Source organism: Crocodylus porosus, unplaced genomic scaffold (assembly GCF_001723895.1).
Source record: "Crocodylus porosus isolate Cpor-Errol unplaced genomic scaffold, CroPor_comp1, whole genome shotgun sequence".
In the NCBI taxonomy this organism is placed as follows: domain Eukaryota; kingdom Metazoa; phylum Chordata; order Crocodylia; family Crocodylidae; genus Crocodylus; species Crocodylus porosus.
Genome location: NW_017728886.1, coordinates 183,445,264 through 183,460,528, shown reverse-complemented (window position 1 = coordinate 183,460,528; position 15,265 = coordinate 183,445,264). Strand labels below are relative to the sequence as shown.

Below are 15,265 nucleotides of genomic sequence, written 5' to 3'. Positions count from 1 at the left end.
CTACAAGCTAAGGAAAATACAGTTTCTCTCCAAAATAACTACAAAGAATTTACAGGGTTAGGAGTTGTAAGGGGTGTCTGGTAGCTGACTATAACTCTGAACAATGCTGACAAAAACAAATAAAATTGAGTTAATAAGCTAAAATCATCACTACCTCATAAGGTATTTATAGTCAGGTATACAAAGCACATTTTGTAAGCATTTAAATATTTTGATAAGATTAAAGATTCATCATTGTTGGGCAATAATAAAACCAGATGAAACAGACAGAAGATTCAAGTTGTTTACTGAATAAACTGTGTTATTGGCACATCTAATGTGTGGTAAAACATCATACACTGTACCTATACAGGTTCTAGCATTTTTAGGGTAATCTTCATTTACAGTCTTCGTAAACAAAAGGTTTGCCACCTAACAAATTTAAATTTGTTTAGACTTTCGTAAACTGTGAAAGGCATGAATTGTTTGTGTGTTACGTAAGATCACTGTTTATACTGTTTATGAACGTGCAGGTATAGCTGAAAACTTAGACATTTTATGAAAATTAAAAATGCTGCTTTTTTGTAATTTTATCGTTGCTTCATGCAATAGTTTTACTGATGCGGATTCAGATTGCTTTCTATGGGAGGGTATCTCTGCCAGTGTCTTATTAGCGGTCAAGATCAATTCTTCTTTTCCATGGACAGACATAAGTCAGTCTGATTAGAACTGAGTTTCCATAAAGGCTCTGGTATTCCTAATGGTGTGGATTCATATGCAAGCTAAATTATTCCTGTAGGAAAGAGAACTGTGTTAATCATATAAACCAACTGCATTTGTGTCCAAATCAAAGCTGCAAAATAACTTATGCTCAATACTTCAGGGAACAAAAGACATTAAAAAAGCTACATTCTAGTATAAGTAACTGCTAACCAGGCAACCTGATCCCAAGCCCATTGATGTCAATGGAAATATTCCTACCGACTTCCATGAGATTTGAACCAGGTCATGCTCTAACTGAAAGAACTAGCTGAATACCACAGTGGTTATTGGTACTTACTCCTTAAAGATTAGCTTCATCTTCCGAAGTAAATAGTAGTGAGCCACATTTACGTTAAGCTTTTATATTTTCTTATCTGAAGCAGGAGAAAGCAATAACTTTTCAAAAGATGCTATGCCCCATACTCTGTTACTTATACCAAATGCTAAAGAATATGTAGCGCTACATATACGTGCTTTCTACATAAGGAATATGTAATAAAATACTGCTATGAATTCAAATAAATTTGACACGCAGCCATTTTTAGTTATTTTTCTTTTTTGCATACAGCATTCAAAGCAACCTATGGGATGATGCTGGCATTAACAGTTCTTGCATAGCAAGTTAGTTAGTATGCATGATATGTTTTTGCATATACAATAAATACAATACTACCAAGACACCTGTTTAGCCAAACACAGCTGAAGAACATGCCCTGACTGAAGAAAGCTAGACACAAGAAAAGCTGCATTATTATCTCATCCTGAGAAACAATGCCACTTTAAAGCATAAAAAGGTCCTTTAAAAATACATGAAAGCAAAGCATCCAAATACTGACACATTACAAAACCAAATTGAACTATATTTATACAAGTTGGGATTAGAAGCCTCAATTCTGACATAATTGTCCTTAAACACTGGAAAATGTTATCCAATTTTAATTCTGGTCCTCTCCCTTGGCATTTTAAAGTGTATTAAAATGCATACCTTTAAGAACAAAACACTTTTGTTCTTAAGTCATATATGGATGGACAGCAGGTTTCAGACTTGAGGGTTAGAAAGTACAGGAATACATAGCATGGATAAAGAAGAATATTCAGAGAGCCAACCAAAGCAAATGACTAAGTTCCATTTCTCTAACTGGCATCATTAAACAAAGAAAAACATTTAGAACCAAATGCATATTATTTAGATTTAAAATAGATTTCAGAAGTAATTCTCATTTATATACCACCACTCAAATAATATATTTCTGTAATATATGCAAATGCCAGTGAGAGAAAGGAAAAAAGCGAGAGGTGAATTATGGAAGGAGAATGACCTTTGCCACATGCTATCCCATTAAGTACCTTGGAAAATCATCTAGTCTTCTTACCTGTGGGTCAATCCTCCCCATCTTCTGGTGTGATTTCTGTCTCTTTATGTACCACTACTTTGGTCACTGACATGTCAGGGTGCTGCTCTTTGGCCTCTTTAATTGCCTGAGCCAGCGCCTAAGCCCAAGAAAACCACAGAAGGGCAAAAACAAAAAGGAGGTGGAACATGCATGATCAGTAGCAAGGTGGAGAGATTCATGATAAATTACACAATTTACAAATGAGGAAAGATGATTAAAATATGAAATATATTGTCATTGATTTAAACACTAAAATCAGCTTACTTTAAGATGTGCCAGTATGAATTGCGTCTTTTAAAGCATATGGTTAAATATACTTTCTGATAGACTTTGGGGCACTATTTAGTACCTTAAATACCCCACCTGATCATGGTCAATGTCTGCATCTCCTGTGATGACTATTCGCTTTTCAATTCTTGTCTCCGAGATGCCTCCTTTCACAGTCTAAATGGAAAGAATAAATACAAATCAATATCCACACTTAGTAGTGCTGCTGCTTGTTCAAAGAAGAAACAGTTCAAGAATCCAGCAAAAGCGGAACAAGGGACAGTTCACCTTGAAGGACTCTCAGAAGTGTTTCATAACCTTATACATATTTGTTATGTATCAGATATGCCAAAACATTCAGCATCGACTGCAAGTCTGCCACAAAAAGCAGGGCTGTCCGTAAGTGGCTGAGGGCCGCATGCCTACATGCATGGACTACATGCTGAATGCCCTCACCCACTGTAGCTTGTGTTGCCCTGCTGCAAAGTGTGCCTGGGTGCCTCTCTCCTCCCCTTCCCCTCACCCTCACTTGCTATACCATGCTCTTGGGTGTTGCCCCCCAACCGCACCACGTGAATCCTACATAACCCAGCCTCTGTCCCCATGTGAATCCTAGCCTCCCCAGCCTCAGTCCCCACACTGAATCATTCCTCTCTGGTGCCATAGGCAATGCTGACAGTTGTGCAATGCTGCATGGTCCTGCACCACCTGCCAGAGTGAAAGAGGGGGAACCAGAGGAAACCAAAGACTCTGGCTGCTTTTGTAGTTAGAGCAATGAAAAAAGGTGGGAGCCCAGGGGCTGCAATTTAACCCCTTTTGGGTTGTATGCAACCTGTGAACGACCCATTAGACATCCTTGACAAAGAATAGCAAGTATGTATATCACATTTACGAACACAGCGAGTGAAGCACAAGGCCTTTGCTCCTCCTTAACTTCTCAAGGGCTTAGACTCAAGTAGTGAAAGGACCTTTGTGTGGTTCACCTACAGCACTGGTCACCAACCAGTGGATCTCAATCCACTAGTAGATCTCAGAGGCTCTTGAAGTCAATCCAAGACTGGGGTGGGAAGGCTGAGTGCCCTCACACATGTATGTGCATGCCCCAGCCCAGGAAGTCAGTCCATGGGGGAGAGAAGAGGCGGAGGCTAGATTGAGGTCCCTGCGGTGAGGTACAGTGCCGCAGAGGCAGGAGCAGGGGTAAGTTGAGTGGGGCCTTGGCCAGGTGGGACTTACCTGCTGTGGAGGTTTGCCCCCAAATAGTTTTTTGTCCCTCTGGCTCGATCTGCCCCCCCACCCCCCTTCCCCTCCACAGACTTACCTGCTGGGTTGCGGGGGGAGGAGGGGCAGCAGTGCACGGTAGATCTTGGATTACTTTTAAATGCCAAATGTGATCTGCTACTTAAAAAGGTTGGAGACCACTGTCCTACAGAGATGGAAGCTTTTCCCCATCAGATTTAATGGGAGTTCTAAGATTAGCTTAAATGGAAGGAAGTATGGTCTTAGGCATCAGGTTGCCAATCCAGGGCATAGGAGTTGTAGGTTCCATAATGTACTCTGCCACAGACTTCCTGCCTGTTGGCATGTTGCTACACAATTCCTTTCCTCACAGAGATGTTGTGAGAAGCTTAAACTACAGCAGCGGGAACTAAACTGTCACCTAAGATGGATAGGATTGCACCCAGAGAATAGCTATGTTCTGAAATAAATACTGTTTTTGTATTGTCAAAATTGCAAAAATACATATTCTAGGAATAAACCCCCTCCCCACCATTTTTTGAACGCTTACTTTGGTGATATGTGTAGTAGTTGTAGTGCTGGTAGTTTCAGATGTGATAGTTTGTGCACTCATCAGTACACCTGGGTCTAAGTCGGCACCCAAATCCATCTAAAAAAAAAAAAAAAGTACCTCATAAAAAATGTTCAAGCAGCAGAAAGTATTATCTATATTAGTTAAAGTTTCCTATCTGTATAATTCTGGAGAAGGAGAGTGCCTAGCAATACAAAACTAATTGCTCTCAGACTGTTTTAATAAACTGATGGACTATTCTGTCAAATATCTGTAATTTGCTCAAAGCGCTTTGTAAATAGTACCCATTCAAGCCTTATTGTAGTGCTGTGAAACATCCAAGGGATAGGCAGAGATGTCTTTACCCACCACTGAAATATAGTATCTCCTAAAGAGGAATACAGCAGTGTTACAAAATATATACACATTGCATATGGCAATTTATGGCACAAAGATATGGATATGCATTTGGAATTTCACAGATAATTTGGATAGACTGGCAGAACATAGTTGTATTCTACAGCTGCAGTAATCGAGTTGCAATTCCATGTAAACCTGAGGATTAACATCCTTAATCCTAGAAGTGTCAGGGACCTTGACCACAAGTTGTCAGTGCACCTTTCATAAAACTTAGATATTATTTCATGTTTTCATCCCAGTTTTTTCATTACATGGTATTGTATGTTTGACAGTACTTCTACTTGTATTACAATGCATCTTACTCAGTTTTTCTTAAGGCTGTGCGCCTAACAAGCTCCAAAATCTGCATCCTAAACACCAATTACAAAAAGACCATTTACTCAAACATATAAGGGTAAGACTAAATGTTTATACCAACTTCAGGTTTACTATTGACAACATTTATTTAACAGTGCAGTGACTTACACCAAGGTACTATTCAGCTGTTGCAGTTTCTTACCTGTGAAGATTCATATGTAATGGTTTTTGTTTCTGTATGAACTACTGGCACCTCCTTGGTAGAAACTTCAAGATTCTCCCCACCTGAGGAAACACTGCTAAAACTGATAGTCTCTGTCTTCACAACTGGTGACTGCTTGAACAGAAAACCAATAGGAGCATTAATTAAAGCTTTCAAATTTAACATTTTTCAAATGGTTTAGTTAGGAAGTGAAAAAGAATAACAAAAAGTGCTCTGCACTACGGAAAGGGGAAAAACCTCATTATAAGGATACATAAGAAGACATATGACAGCAGTACTCCAAGGCAGTGTATAAAGCTAATGCTCTATTGGTTTAATGAAATCCACATTTGGAAAAGATGCTAATATTAAAAAAGGTTCAAAATGACAGGACAACAGATTTCTATTTAGGCTTATTTTCTTGCAATTCTCTCTCAGAAAGAGAAGGCTGTGTTAAACCCTCAGTATAAATACGTCTAGAAATCTTCTTAATGGCATTAAAGTGTAAAATACAAAATCTGGGTAGTTAAGCCAGATAAGGTAAGTTATTTCCAGGGGTACCAAATAAGAGAAAACAGATGATTTTCTGTTCCTTCTGGGTATTCCTACAAATACAAATAATATTCCTCCAAATATTAATGAACTTGCCAAAAGACAATGCAAACTGATCCATCTCCTTATTGTTATGTAACCAACATTAAAGGCCAGAAAATAAGGAGTTGGTCTTAAGCACGGGGAACACTGTTTGACAAAATGTTGCCAATAATGGAAACCAGCAACAAGCCTCATTAACTGCCATGCAAGGAGGGAATAAGAGGAGAAACAAACTGCTCACTGTAAAGATGTTGCAGAGTAATCTACATATGTTTTATTTAACTCTTCATCAGTGAAGTTAATTTAGTCCAATCCTGCAACCATTTTACTGTAATGAAGAAACAAGGGATTATTAAATGAATTACCTCAAAGTGAGGTTTTCTTTCCAATGAATCTGAAAGGTGGCCTGTCGCACTCTGCTCCTCCTCATGCGCATGAGAAGCAGAAGCAATTTCTTCCTGTTTGGTTACAGCTTTATCAGCCTCCTCCCTTTTTTCCTCCTTAGCCCCCTCAGTCACTGCAGAGCCCTCTTTCCCTAGAAAGCTAGCAGCAGCAGCAGCAGATACTGCCTGTTCTTTAGCATCCAGCTCATCTCCAGCCATTGTAGCAGCATCCCCACTTGCATGCACACTTGACACATGTCTCTCCTCAACTATTACGGTCTCCTGCACCACCTTCTCCATGGCATCCAGATGCAGTTCCACCTCTTCTTTCACTTCATCTGCTTCCTGACTTATCTTTGTTTCCATTTTCTGTAGGAAGAAAACAAAATCTGAATGTCAGGTGTGGAGAATAAAACCTATCTTACTGCCAACACACTGTAAATACAGGTAATAAAAGATCGTTCAACTTTGCCAACTGGCGTCTCCTGAAGAGTTTAGTTTTCCACTTTAAGGTAATTATAATGGCACATATGCAAAATAAAGCAAATTAGCATTTTACAAGCAGAAGCTTTACAGTATTCTCATTTGCATCAATGTCTTAATTTTCCAAAAGTAAAAAAAGACACCTTATAAAATGAGTTAAATGCAAACTTAAAACAGACTAGAACTTGACTTTTTGATAAGGATTCTGTTGGTGATCTAGCTTTAAAAAGGCACATTGAGCATCTGCATTAATATTAACTGTGCAGATTCTAAATTCTCTGAGAGGTCACATTTTTATGTGCAAATATGGGGAAGAAAAGCAACCAAAAATCAGCTGCGTGCAATTATTAAATTCATGGATGAAATCAAACGGCCACCTGAGCCCAGCTATGGGGAGCAGAAGTAACCCCTCCTATGAACTCAGTTGGTTTTCTGGCAGACTCTATTAAACTGAAGATATCTGAACCATCCAAGGTTTTTTCACCGGAGGACTGTTTAGTCTAAGTAGACAAAGAAATGTAGAGTCATACACAAAAGAAAGGCAGACATACAAACACAGATATGCTAACAGACAAAACTGGAGGCTGAGACAGAGGAAAAGAGGCGAAGGTCACAGGGACAAAAAGGTTGAAAACAGGAAAAGAATGGGAAAATAAATTAGCACACATTCGTTATGACTAGAAGCAGTTGTCTAAAAGCATAACTGTTAGCACTGGGATTTTGCTGGTTCAAGCAAACCTTTTTTCTTTATTAATCAGCCACAGCAGCAATATTACATTTCAGTAATGTGACTCTTTAAATAAACTTGAAAGGTTTAAAGCCTGATAATGCCTGCTTTGACCGTGGTTCTGATTTAAATCATGAGGAAAAAAAATAAGCTTGGGTTGCCTGTTGTCAACATAAAACCAAGCAGCAAGAGAACTGAAAGGCAGGGTAGTGTGAGGGTATTGCCTAAAGAAGTCATGCTTTAAGTTTTAAACTGTGGCACAAACTCAAAGCCACTTGTTACCACTACTCTTGATGCAGACGATTCAGTAACATAGTGAGCAGTAGCAATGGTAAATGGCTGATCTCTGGAATATCTCCACTCAGACAGACTCTTATCTTTCCGATCAAATGCCCCTGCTTTTAGGGCTTCACTGTCAAGGTGTTTTTCTGCTCTGCCAGTCTGCAAACTTCCCAGTGTACCATGCAACTGCAAATCCTGGTCCATCTTTTGTGCCTTCTTCAAAGTTTCTTCTTCAGGACTTTGCAACTGAGATTCTGCTTCCTTTATGGGTGTCAAAGATTCAGACAGCTTCCTCTTCGTGCTTTGCACATCGGATACCCGCCTGGCTCTCTCATCAGTGCCAGGCTCTAAAATTTCATATTCGGCCACTACTGGAATGATCTTCACAGATTCTTGCACTTCCCTCTCCAATTTTTGAAAGGCGTCTAGTGAAGATTGTACTGTTTTCTCTCCCTCTTTAGCTTTACTTGTCATGATTACAATTTTCCCGGATACAGTATCATACGACTTTCCTAAGGTGTACATTTTCTGTTTATTCTCCTCTTTGGATTGCATTTCACTTTCCAAGTCCTCAAAGCTCTGCATTAGAATGGTACTGGATTTTAATATCTCAGCTGGAATGTCACTTTTACGGCTCACAGTCATTACTTTGTATGGCACTTTTTTTTTCGATTCACCATCAACTACCTCAGAGGGTATTTTGTCTATAATAACCCAATCCTCAGTGCCCTATATTTGAAATATAAAAGCTAAATTAGAATATCTAATGGATTATCTTTGTTTCAGGAACACCAAAATATTAAATCTTTTAGGAAATGCATGGTGGGTATTTTGAAACATGTAATAATTTCTACCATATATTTGGTAGAGACAATAAAGTAAACTTATAACAATTTGCACTTTTATTTAAAAACCTCTTTTTAATCCTTTGGAAAGGGTATTTACAATATGTGAACAAAAATACTTCACACTCCCTTTTATTGCATTCATTTTCAGTTGAATAGCATTTAAAAATTTTTGTATTTTAGAAATAATCTGATTGGCCATTTATGAATTTTTGAATAATCCTGGGTTTAAAGTCATATATCACAACAACATACCCATATTCCTATAAAAGTTACAAAATAATGTAAGCTAAGCAAGTGATTTATTCCCCAGATAATACAAACACTTTTTAAATGAAATGTTTTGGGGTCTCAGAACAGTACATGTTTGTACATGCCTTTAATGTCAGATGAATTTTCTGGTTCTTATTAAAAAAATGAAGTTCCTTAACATGATATGAATGGAGTTCTACAATATACTAAATGCCTGGAGCATTACAACTATTGTTTGAGAATAATGCAAAACTATCTTTTCTCGAAATACATATATGCTATGTGAATTATTTCAAAAGCACGCTTGTAGCCCAATTACATGGCCCTAGAACAGTTTTATATTAAACTAAACACATGTGTTGGTTTAAATCAAATGAATTAAAAATAACCTCTAGGAATGATGGGACACTTTTCTGGATAATGATTTGATGAGAAGTAACCATAGTGCCAGCAGATTCTCCTTCCTGCAGCTTCTTCTCTATCTCCCTTGGCTAATGGAAAAATCAATAAGAATTCAAAATTCATCATCATTCAAGATAAGCTGAATTCACTTGACAGTATAAAGGAGATTCATTCTAACGATAACAGTGCCTTGCTTAGTGCAATGTTTTTTAGTGAGACTCTGCAATTGCATGCAAAATGGAAAGGAAAAAGCACAAAACCAAACAACCAACAAACAAACAAAACCTAACTATGTGAGTAGATTTGTCAGTATAAGGAAATATTTTTCTATTAGATAACCATCTAAAATTTTTGGCATCTCATTATCATCAAAATTTTATCCACAAAATTCATACTTACCTTTGGAACATTTATTTAAAAATTTAGGTTTTGAAAAGGAAAATGGTAAAAATGGTAAATTTGTACCAGTCTATTTGATTGCATTTTTAGAAATCATGCTTTCATTTTACCTGGGATTCAAGGAACGTGGTACTTCCCTTCTGCAAAAATATAAGTTTTCCAGATTTCTCCCTGTCTTCTTTGGTCTAATGAAAGAGAAAGAGCTGAGGAGATAGTTTTGATCTTATACCATATTAGTCAACAATATTTTAAACATACAAGTATAAGCCAACTGTTAACAGACAGGCTATTTCATTTGAGAAACTAATGAAACAGGAATTAGTAGTACAAGCACAATTTTTTTCAGCAGAATCACTGAGAATCTCTTGAATCAGACCCTGTTGGTAAAATAGGACGTGGAGATGGATTTTATGTGGCAGGCTCCAAGTTTAATAACTTAATGGGTACGACTGGCATGTATCCACCCCATCTCATATACCAGAAGTTAACTTGATCCAGTAAGAAGTTATGAGGCTCCCACCATATAAACAGTATCTGGGAGCAGATCCTTTATCCTGCTCACTCTGCACACATGCACTTCATTTGGAGGGGCAGAATGAGAGGGGGTGGGGAGGATGAGAATGATAGATGGTACTCAGGAAACCTCAGACGGTAAAAATTTCAGGTCCCTCCTACCTACCCACCTTACACGTACAAGGCCCATCACTAAAACGCCACATCTCATCTATCTCTGGGAGCTGGCTCTTAAACACTAGGCGAGCAAAAGTTTCTTATAAAAAGGAAAAATAAAAAGTCCTATTCTTTTTAGCCCTAACGGTGCCTCCGCAAAGAAAAGAGGCAAGGCAAGGAGGACTGGCACATCACTGTCAATTTGGCCCCAAAGGAAAACATTCTGTATTAATACTGATTACACATCCAGCATCACAGCTACACAATTTGTTCACAATAGCTACAGTGAGGCAGTGGGATGAGATGAAAAGACAAGGTGCTCCTGCAGCCAAGAGACTAAATTATTAAGAGAAAGTGAAGAGGCCAATCAGCTTGAAGTCCTCAAGGCCAACCAATGAATACAAGAACCTGAAGAAGTGGAGCCAGCTCCAGTATCCTCCTAACCCCCACACCTAAGTGTGACACAAGCCCTCTTTTGGTTTGACCAACATCCCCTGCCTTTACTTGTTCAGACTGGGTCAACATATACTCTGCTGCCCTCCTCACTCCTGGGGCTGTCCACTCTTTTTGCTGTGAGACCAAGTATCTCCTCAGATTGGGGGACTGGGATTTTTTGCACAAACCAATCCACTCACTGTAACAGTAATTTTTTTTTGTTTTTACAAGTATTACTACAGAAGTGATAATATGTTAATCTCTCAATATTTGCCATGATGTGTGTTCTACATTGTGCAATGAAAAAATGTGAATGCTGTCATTCTGCTTACAGAGAGGTAATTTACAGAACTTCAGAGAAAACTGGCAAAGGTGATGATGAGAACTGTAGCTTTTCTTCTGTCTTAATTCAGGTCAACAGTCAGTCATTATTTGGCTTCTTCTCATTAGCTCGAACATTAGCCCATGAGCCAGGGGTTGAGGTATTAAAAACTATGTTTCCTGTTTTGCCCCCTCACTGCATTGTGACACTGACTATGAACTTTCAAGGGGATAAGAATGAAAACAACTGTACATAAAATGCTCAAAGTACCCAAACTGACAAGAACATTGGGTATTATTTCCTCCACTCTTGTTTCATTACAGCTATCTTAGGTATTATAGGCAACCCTATCAAACATTTTAAAAAGATGTGGGATTTTTTTTGTTTGTTTTTAACACTGACCACATATTTTGGCATTCTGGTTACAAGTTCTGTTGTTTTCCTTCCACCGAGTCTCCTTTCAGAATGTAAGGTAGTGCTACTGACCTAGAAAAAGTCTGAAACCTGCCTGACAGACGCTTGTCTCAGTGTCATACTTAAGCTGGTTGGTGAAGAGAGACAAGGTACTCTGTTGTGTTTAGTGAGCCCATCAAAGTTTGGAATTCACTTATCCTCAGTCCAAAACAACTCTAATCTTTAAGCATTTTGCTAAAATTCATATATGAAGATAAGATTTAGGAGTACAGCTTATGTTTATAAGGTTTGGGTAACAGACTGACGTAGATTTTGAGAGTGTTCTCCTATGTCAAAAACAAAGAAAAGAAAAATACAGCCTCTTATCCCTGTAACTCATCTTTCCAAATGAATCATGTAGATGTACTTCTCTAGGACATGTTTTATAAAGTGATTTCCTGCTTGTGAAAAGCATCCTATTATATCTGAAATACAGAGAAAGTGAATTTAGGTGGTTACCAGATTGCTGCAAGAAGCTTTTCCTTGCTTCAGCCTCATTCACTCAGTCATTCAGCTAGATGCTCTCTAGGCAGTTCTCCTCATCTTTAACATGTTCAGTATAACCTGTTTTGTTGTTAGAATTTTAGTTCTGAGACAGACAAGCCCAATCCTCAGCCACAATTAAAGACAGAGCAGCACAGTTCACCAGGAGCAATGCAAAGGTTGCCCTTTGCCAAATCCTAGGTTATCTCGGTATTAGATCTGTCTCCTCGCTTGTTTCAGAGCAGCCATGAAATCTGTTTTTATCTATGTCAGTTGCTAATAGCACCAAAGGGCATGCTAGATAGGCAGATATTGCAAGAGAACAGGGTAGTTTTTCCTTGGCAGCATCCCTTCAAGTGGCACAGGTACTCCTGTGTTTTCTCTATGCCACTAAAGAACCTCCTTGAGTGGAGTGATCTCACCAGGAAGACTGTGCGTTTTCAGGGACAATTTGCGCTATGGTGGGAATGCTAAAGATCATTTTGGATAAACACACTGCAGCCAGTTCCCCTTGACCTACTTAACTCATTGCATCTTGCCATCACATAGGTGCTAATAAGGCAGGCAGAGTAGAGGAAAATGAGTGCTATCACACAGTTAATCCTGCCATAGTCCTAGTGCAGCGGCTTGGCTTTCAGTACTGGCTGTTTTATTGTGGAAGGCTAGCTACTGTACTTTATTCACGGTACAACAATGTGGTGATTTCCAAAAGTTATTCAAAATGTCATATGCCCCAAGAATGTATACACACCATTCACACGTAGTTCTTAAAAACTAAGCTCTCTAGGTAAAAAATTTGCATGTTTAGAAGCCTCTACTTCTAAAAAGATACTGTTTGACTATGTTGGAACTGGACTACCACCACATAAATGCTTCTTTTAAAGATTGTTCCTAGTCATTTTCAGTGTACAAATCACCATAATTTCGAAGTGCTCTGTCTCTGATGTGTTAAAAAGCCTTGGGATTATTCCTTTCCAATTATGATTGACCCTCTCTCAAGTCTGAAATTATAGACAACTCAGAGACTTAGTTTAGATCACACAGGTTTGCCAAAAGATTTATGTCAGGCAGGTACATGAAAAAAATCATTCCACCTAACTAAAGTGCAGGGCCAGCGAAAGCCCTGGATGGAGCTCAAAGAACAAATGTCTCCAAATGGGAAAGTTTAATTATCCACTTGAATAAACACGTCTGGTTTATAAAGTGAATCTCTATACTGCCTTCTGCCTGTCTTTAGACTAACACAGCTCTCCCATCACTGTACTTTCTTATGTACAACCAAATAGGGGTCCAATTTCTTTAATTTTTCACTACTGTCCCCTACTACTATACAATAATGCTAATTGTGATGATGCTTCTTGTGAAGCAGAAATCTGTTTGCCTGGAATTGATAACAATTTTCAGTTTATCCAGCCTTGGGTAAGATTCATATTAGCAGCAGGCTCCACACAGCTTTTCTTTATTTGTTTTTCTCTGAACTCTTGGCAATGATAAAGAAGACCCGTGCCCTAGGTTGTTGAGATTCTGAGTTTCTCTTTAAGTGTGTTGAGTGCACCTAGCAATATAGAACAGTTAAATAAAATACACAGTTTACTGTTTCTGATTAAAAGGTAGGTACTGACCTCTTCAGGCACAAGTGGTTCAATCATGGGAGCTTCCTCATGTCTTGCAGCAAGCCGGACTGGAGATGTCGAAAGCCTCTTTTCCCATTCATTAGATACTGTGGTATCTGTAGAGGTTTCCAAGAAGGTTCGTTTCAGCTCGCTTATATTGGTCTGGTGTTTCATCAGGTCTTGAGTTTTGTCTAGGTCCTTGAGAGTTAAAAAAAAAACCAAAACAATGCACACAGCGCTTTATAACATTTACCTAAGCCACCAATATTTGAAAATCAAAATATGTAATTGTTAGTAAAGTAGATAACAAGTCATATTTTAGGATATCAGGGAACACAGCACTGACACAACACTCTTGTGAAAATGTGATATTTTGAAAGATAACTGCACAGAAAATCTCATTTACATGAGCATCAAAATAGCGTTTACCAACATCTCTGTAAGTTATAGCTGATAAAGAGACTTCACACATACATACACGCACACGATTATAGAACACAGTAGAGAAAGTCATCATAATCTGAGAAAAAAAAATCTATTTAATTTATTAGTAAGTGGGACCACACAATTCATGCATCATAGTGCAGATCCACAAGTTTACCACTAAAACTGAACACACAGGTACAATACATGCACTGGTATATACCAATACCAACCTCTAACATTAGATTACTATGTTTGACATACACATTTTCACCCTTTATTCGCTTAATCAGACTATTCTGAAAGAAGTGAAAAAGAAAGGGAAAGGTAAGGGACACAATATTCAAAGGATACAAAATGCTGTTCTACACATTTCTTCACACAGAATTGACAAATTGCATGCTAAGAGTTATGAACACTGCACACACCCACAGTTTAATATCATATGTGACCTTTCATTCTGTACCTGTGCTTTTAGATCTCCATCCTCCTCTTGATCCGACTGCCAGCATAAGAAAGATTTGAAAACAAAACCTTACCTACTCAAATTATTGCAAGGTTAAAAAAGCCGATCTGTATAGCTTGCTATGTTAAAATCACATTATCTCTACACCGAGGACATTAGGAATTAGGAAGACATATTTGTCAACTTTTTACAGTTTTCAGATCCAAAAAAAGAGCCTTCATTTTTAAAATTTGCTATGTTTGAATTTGTTATTCAATCTTCACTTCATATGAATACCCTTGTATGATCATCTCTCAATTTAGGAGATATCGCTTAGATTTGCCTAGTATGGTTACTGTTGCATTCTGCTTTACTGATAATAACAAGAGCTTTGTCTCTAAACAACACCAGGAGTTTAAAGAACACAAACACTGAAACACCAGTACCATCTCCTATCAACTTTGAAGGAGGGCAATAGTGTGTAGGGCTATCTACAAAACAGAGCTGTTCTCCAATTGCTTAAAAAGCATTTCACTAACTTTACTCCCCTGCACGTACGATGGCATTATAATTTTTATACTCACTCCGTAGGAATCCTGAATGGCACATATGATACATTCGTTAGGGATTTAATTTTCAAAGTAACTGGTGGTTTTTGCTAGAGGTGCACCAATACATAGGTCCACATTATATCAGCACTGATGAAAGGAAAATTGACATTATCAGCCATCAGCTTTTTTTGGCTGATGTGGCTGATAAATGCTGCACCAGCTGGATGTTGCTCTGTAGGCTGCTAAGTCTGTTTGGGGGAGGAGAGAGGAAAGCAGGTGGAGGGAGGGAAGGGGCATGGGGGGGAGGAAGACTGAGGCCCCTGCAGTGCATAGGAGGGAATGGGGCTGGGGCAGGTGCTGTCCAACTGGGGTGGGATGTTTCATAGTTTGTAGGGTC

At 38.5% G+C, this 15,265-nt stretch overlaps 1 protein-coding gene across 17 annotated transcripts in view; it reads right to left on the bottom strand.

The window, feature by feature from the left end:
* Positions 1 to 269: 269 nt before the first annotated feature.
* The window catches only part of EPB41L3 (erythrocyte membrane protein band 4.1 like 3), a 131,919-nt gene continuing 116,923 nt past the window's right edge, over positions 270 to 15,265 (bottom strand). For 4 of the 17 annotated variants that reach the window (XM_019546311.1, XM_019546340.1, XM_019546331.1 and 1 more), the window contains exons 14-26: positions 14,339 to 14,374; positions 14,106 to 14,171; positions 13,459 to 13,647; positions 9,585 to 9,659; positions 9,063 to 9,164; positions 7,577 to 8,305; positions 6,945 to 7,067; positions 6,067 to 6,453; positions 5,108 to 5,242; positions 4,189 to 4,287; positions 2,499 to 2,579; positions 2,115 to 2,232; positions 270 to 772 (exon numbers count right to left, since the gene is read on the bottom strand). In XM_019546311.1, coding sequence (XP_019401856.1) covers positions 2,122 to 2,232; positions 2,499 to 2,579; positions 4,189 to 4,287; positions 5,108 to 5,242; positions 6,067 to 6,453; positions 6,945 to 7,067; positions 7,577 to 8,305; positions 9,063 to 9,164; positions 9,585 to 9,659; positions 13,459 to 13,647; positions 14,106 to 14,171; positions 14,339 to 14,374 — 2,133 coding nt within the window. In that variant the 3' untranslated portion in view covers positions 270 to 772; positions 2,115 to 2,121. The remainder of the gene's footprint in view (positions 773 to 2,114; positions 2,233 to 2,498; positions 2,580 to 4,188; positions 4,288 to 5,107; positions 5,243 to 6,066; positions 6,454 to 6,944; positions 7,068 to 7,576; positions 8,306 to 9,062; positions 9,165 to 9,584; positions 9,660 to 13,458; positions 13,648 to 14,105; positions 14,172 to 14,338; positions 14,375 to 15,265) is intronic. The other 13 variants (XM_019546349.1, XM_019546366.1, XM_019546383.1 and 10 more) reach the window with 11 other exon arrangements.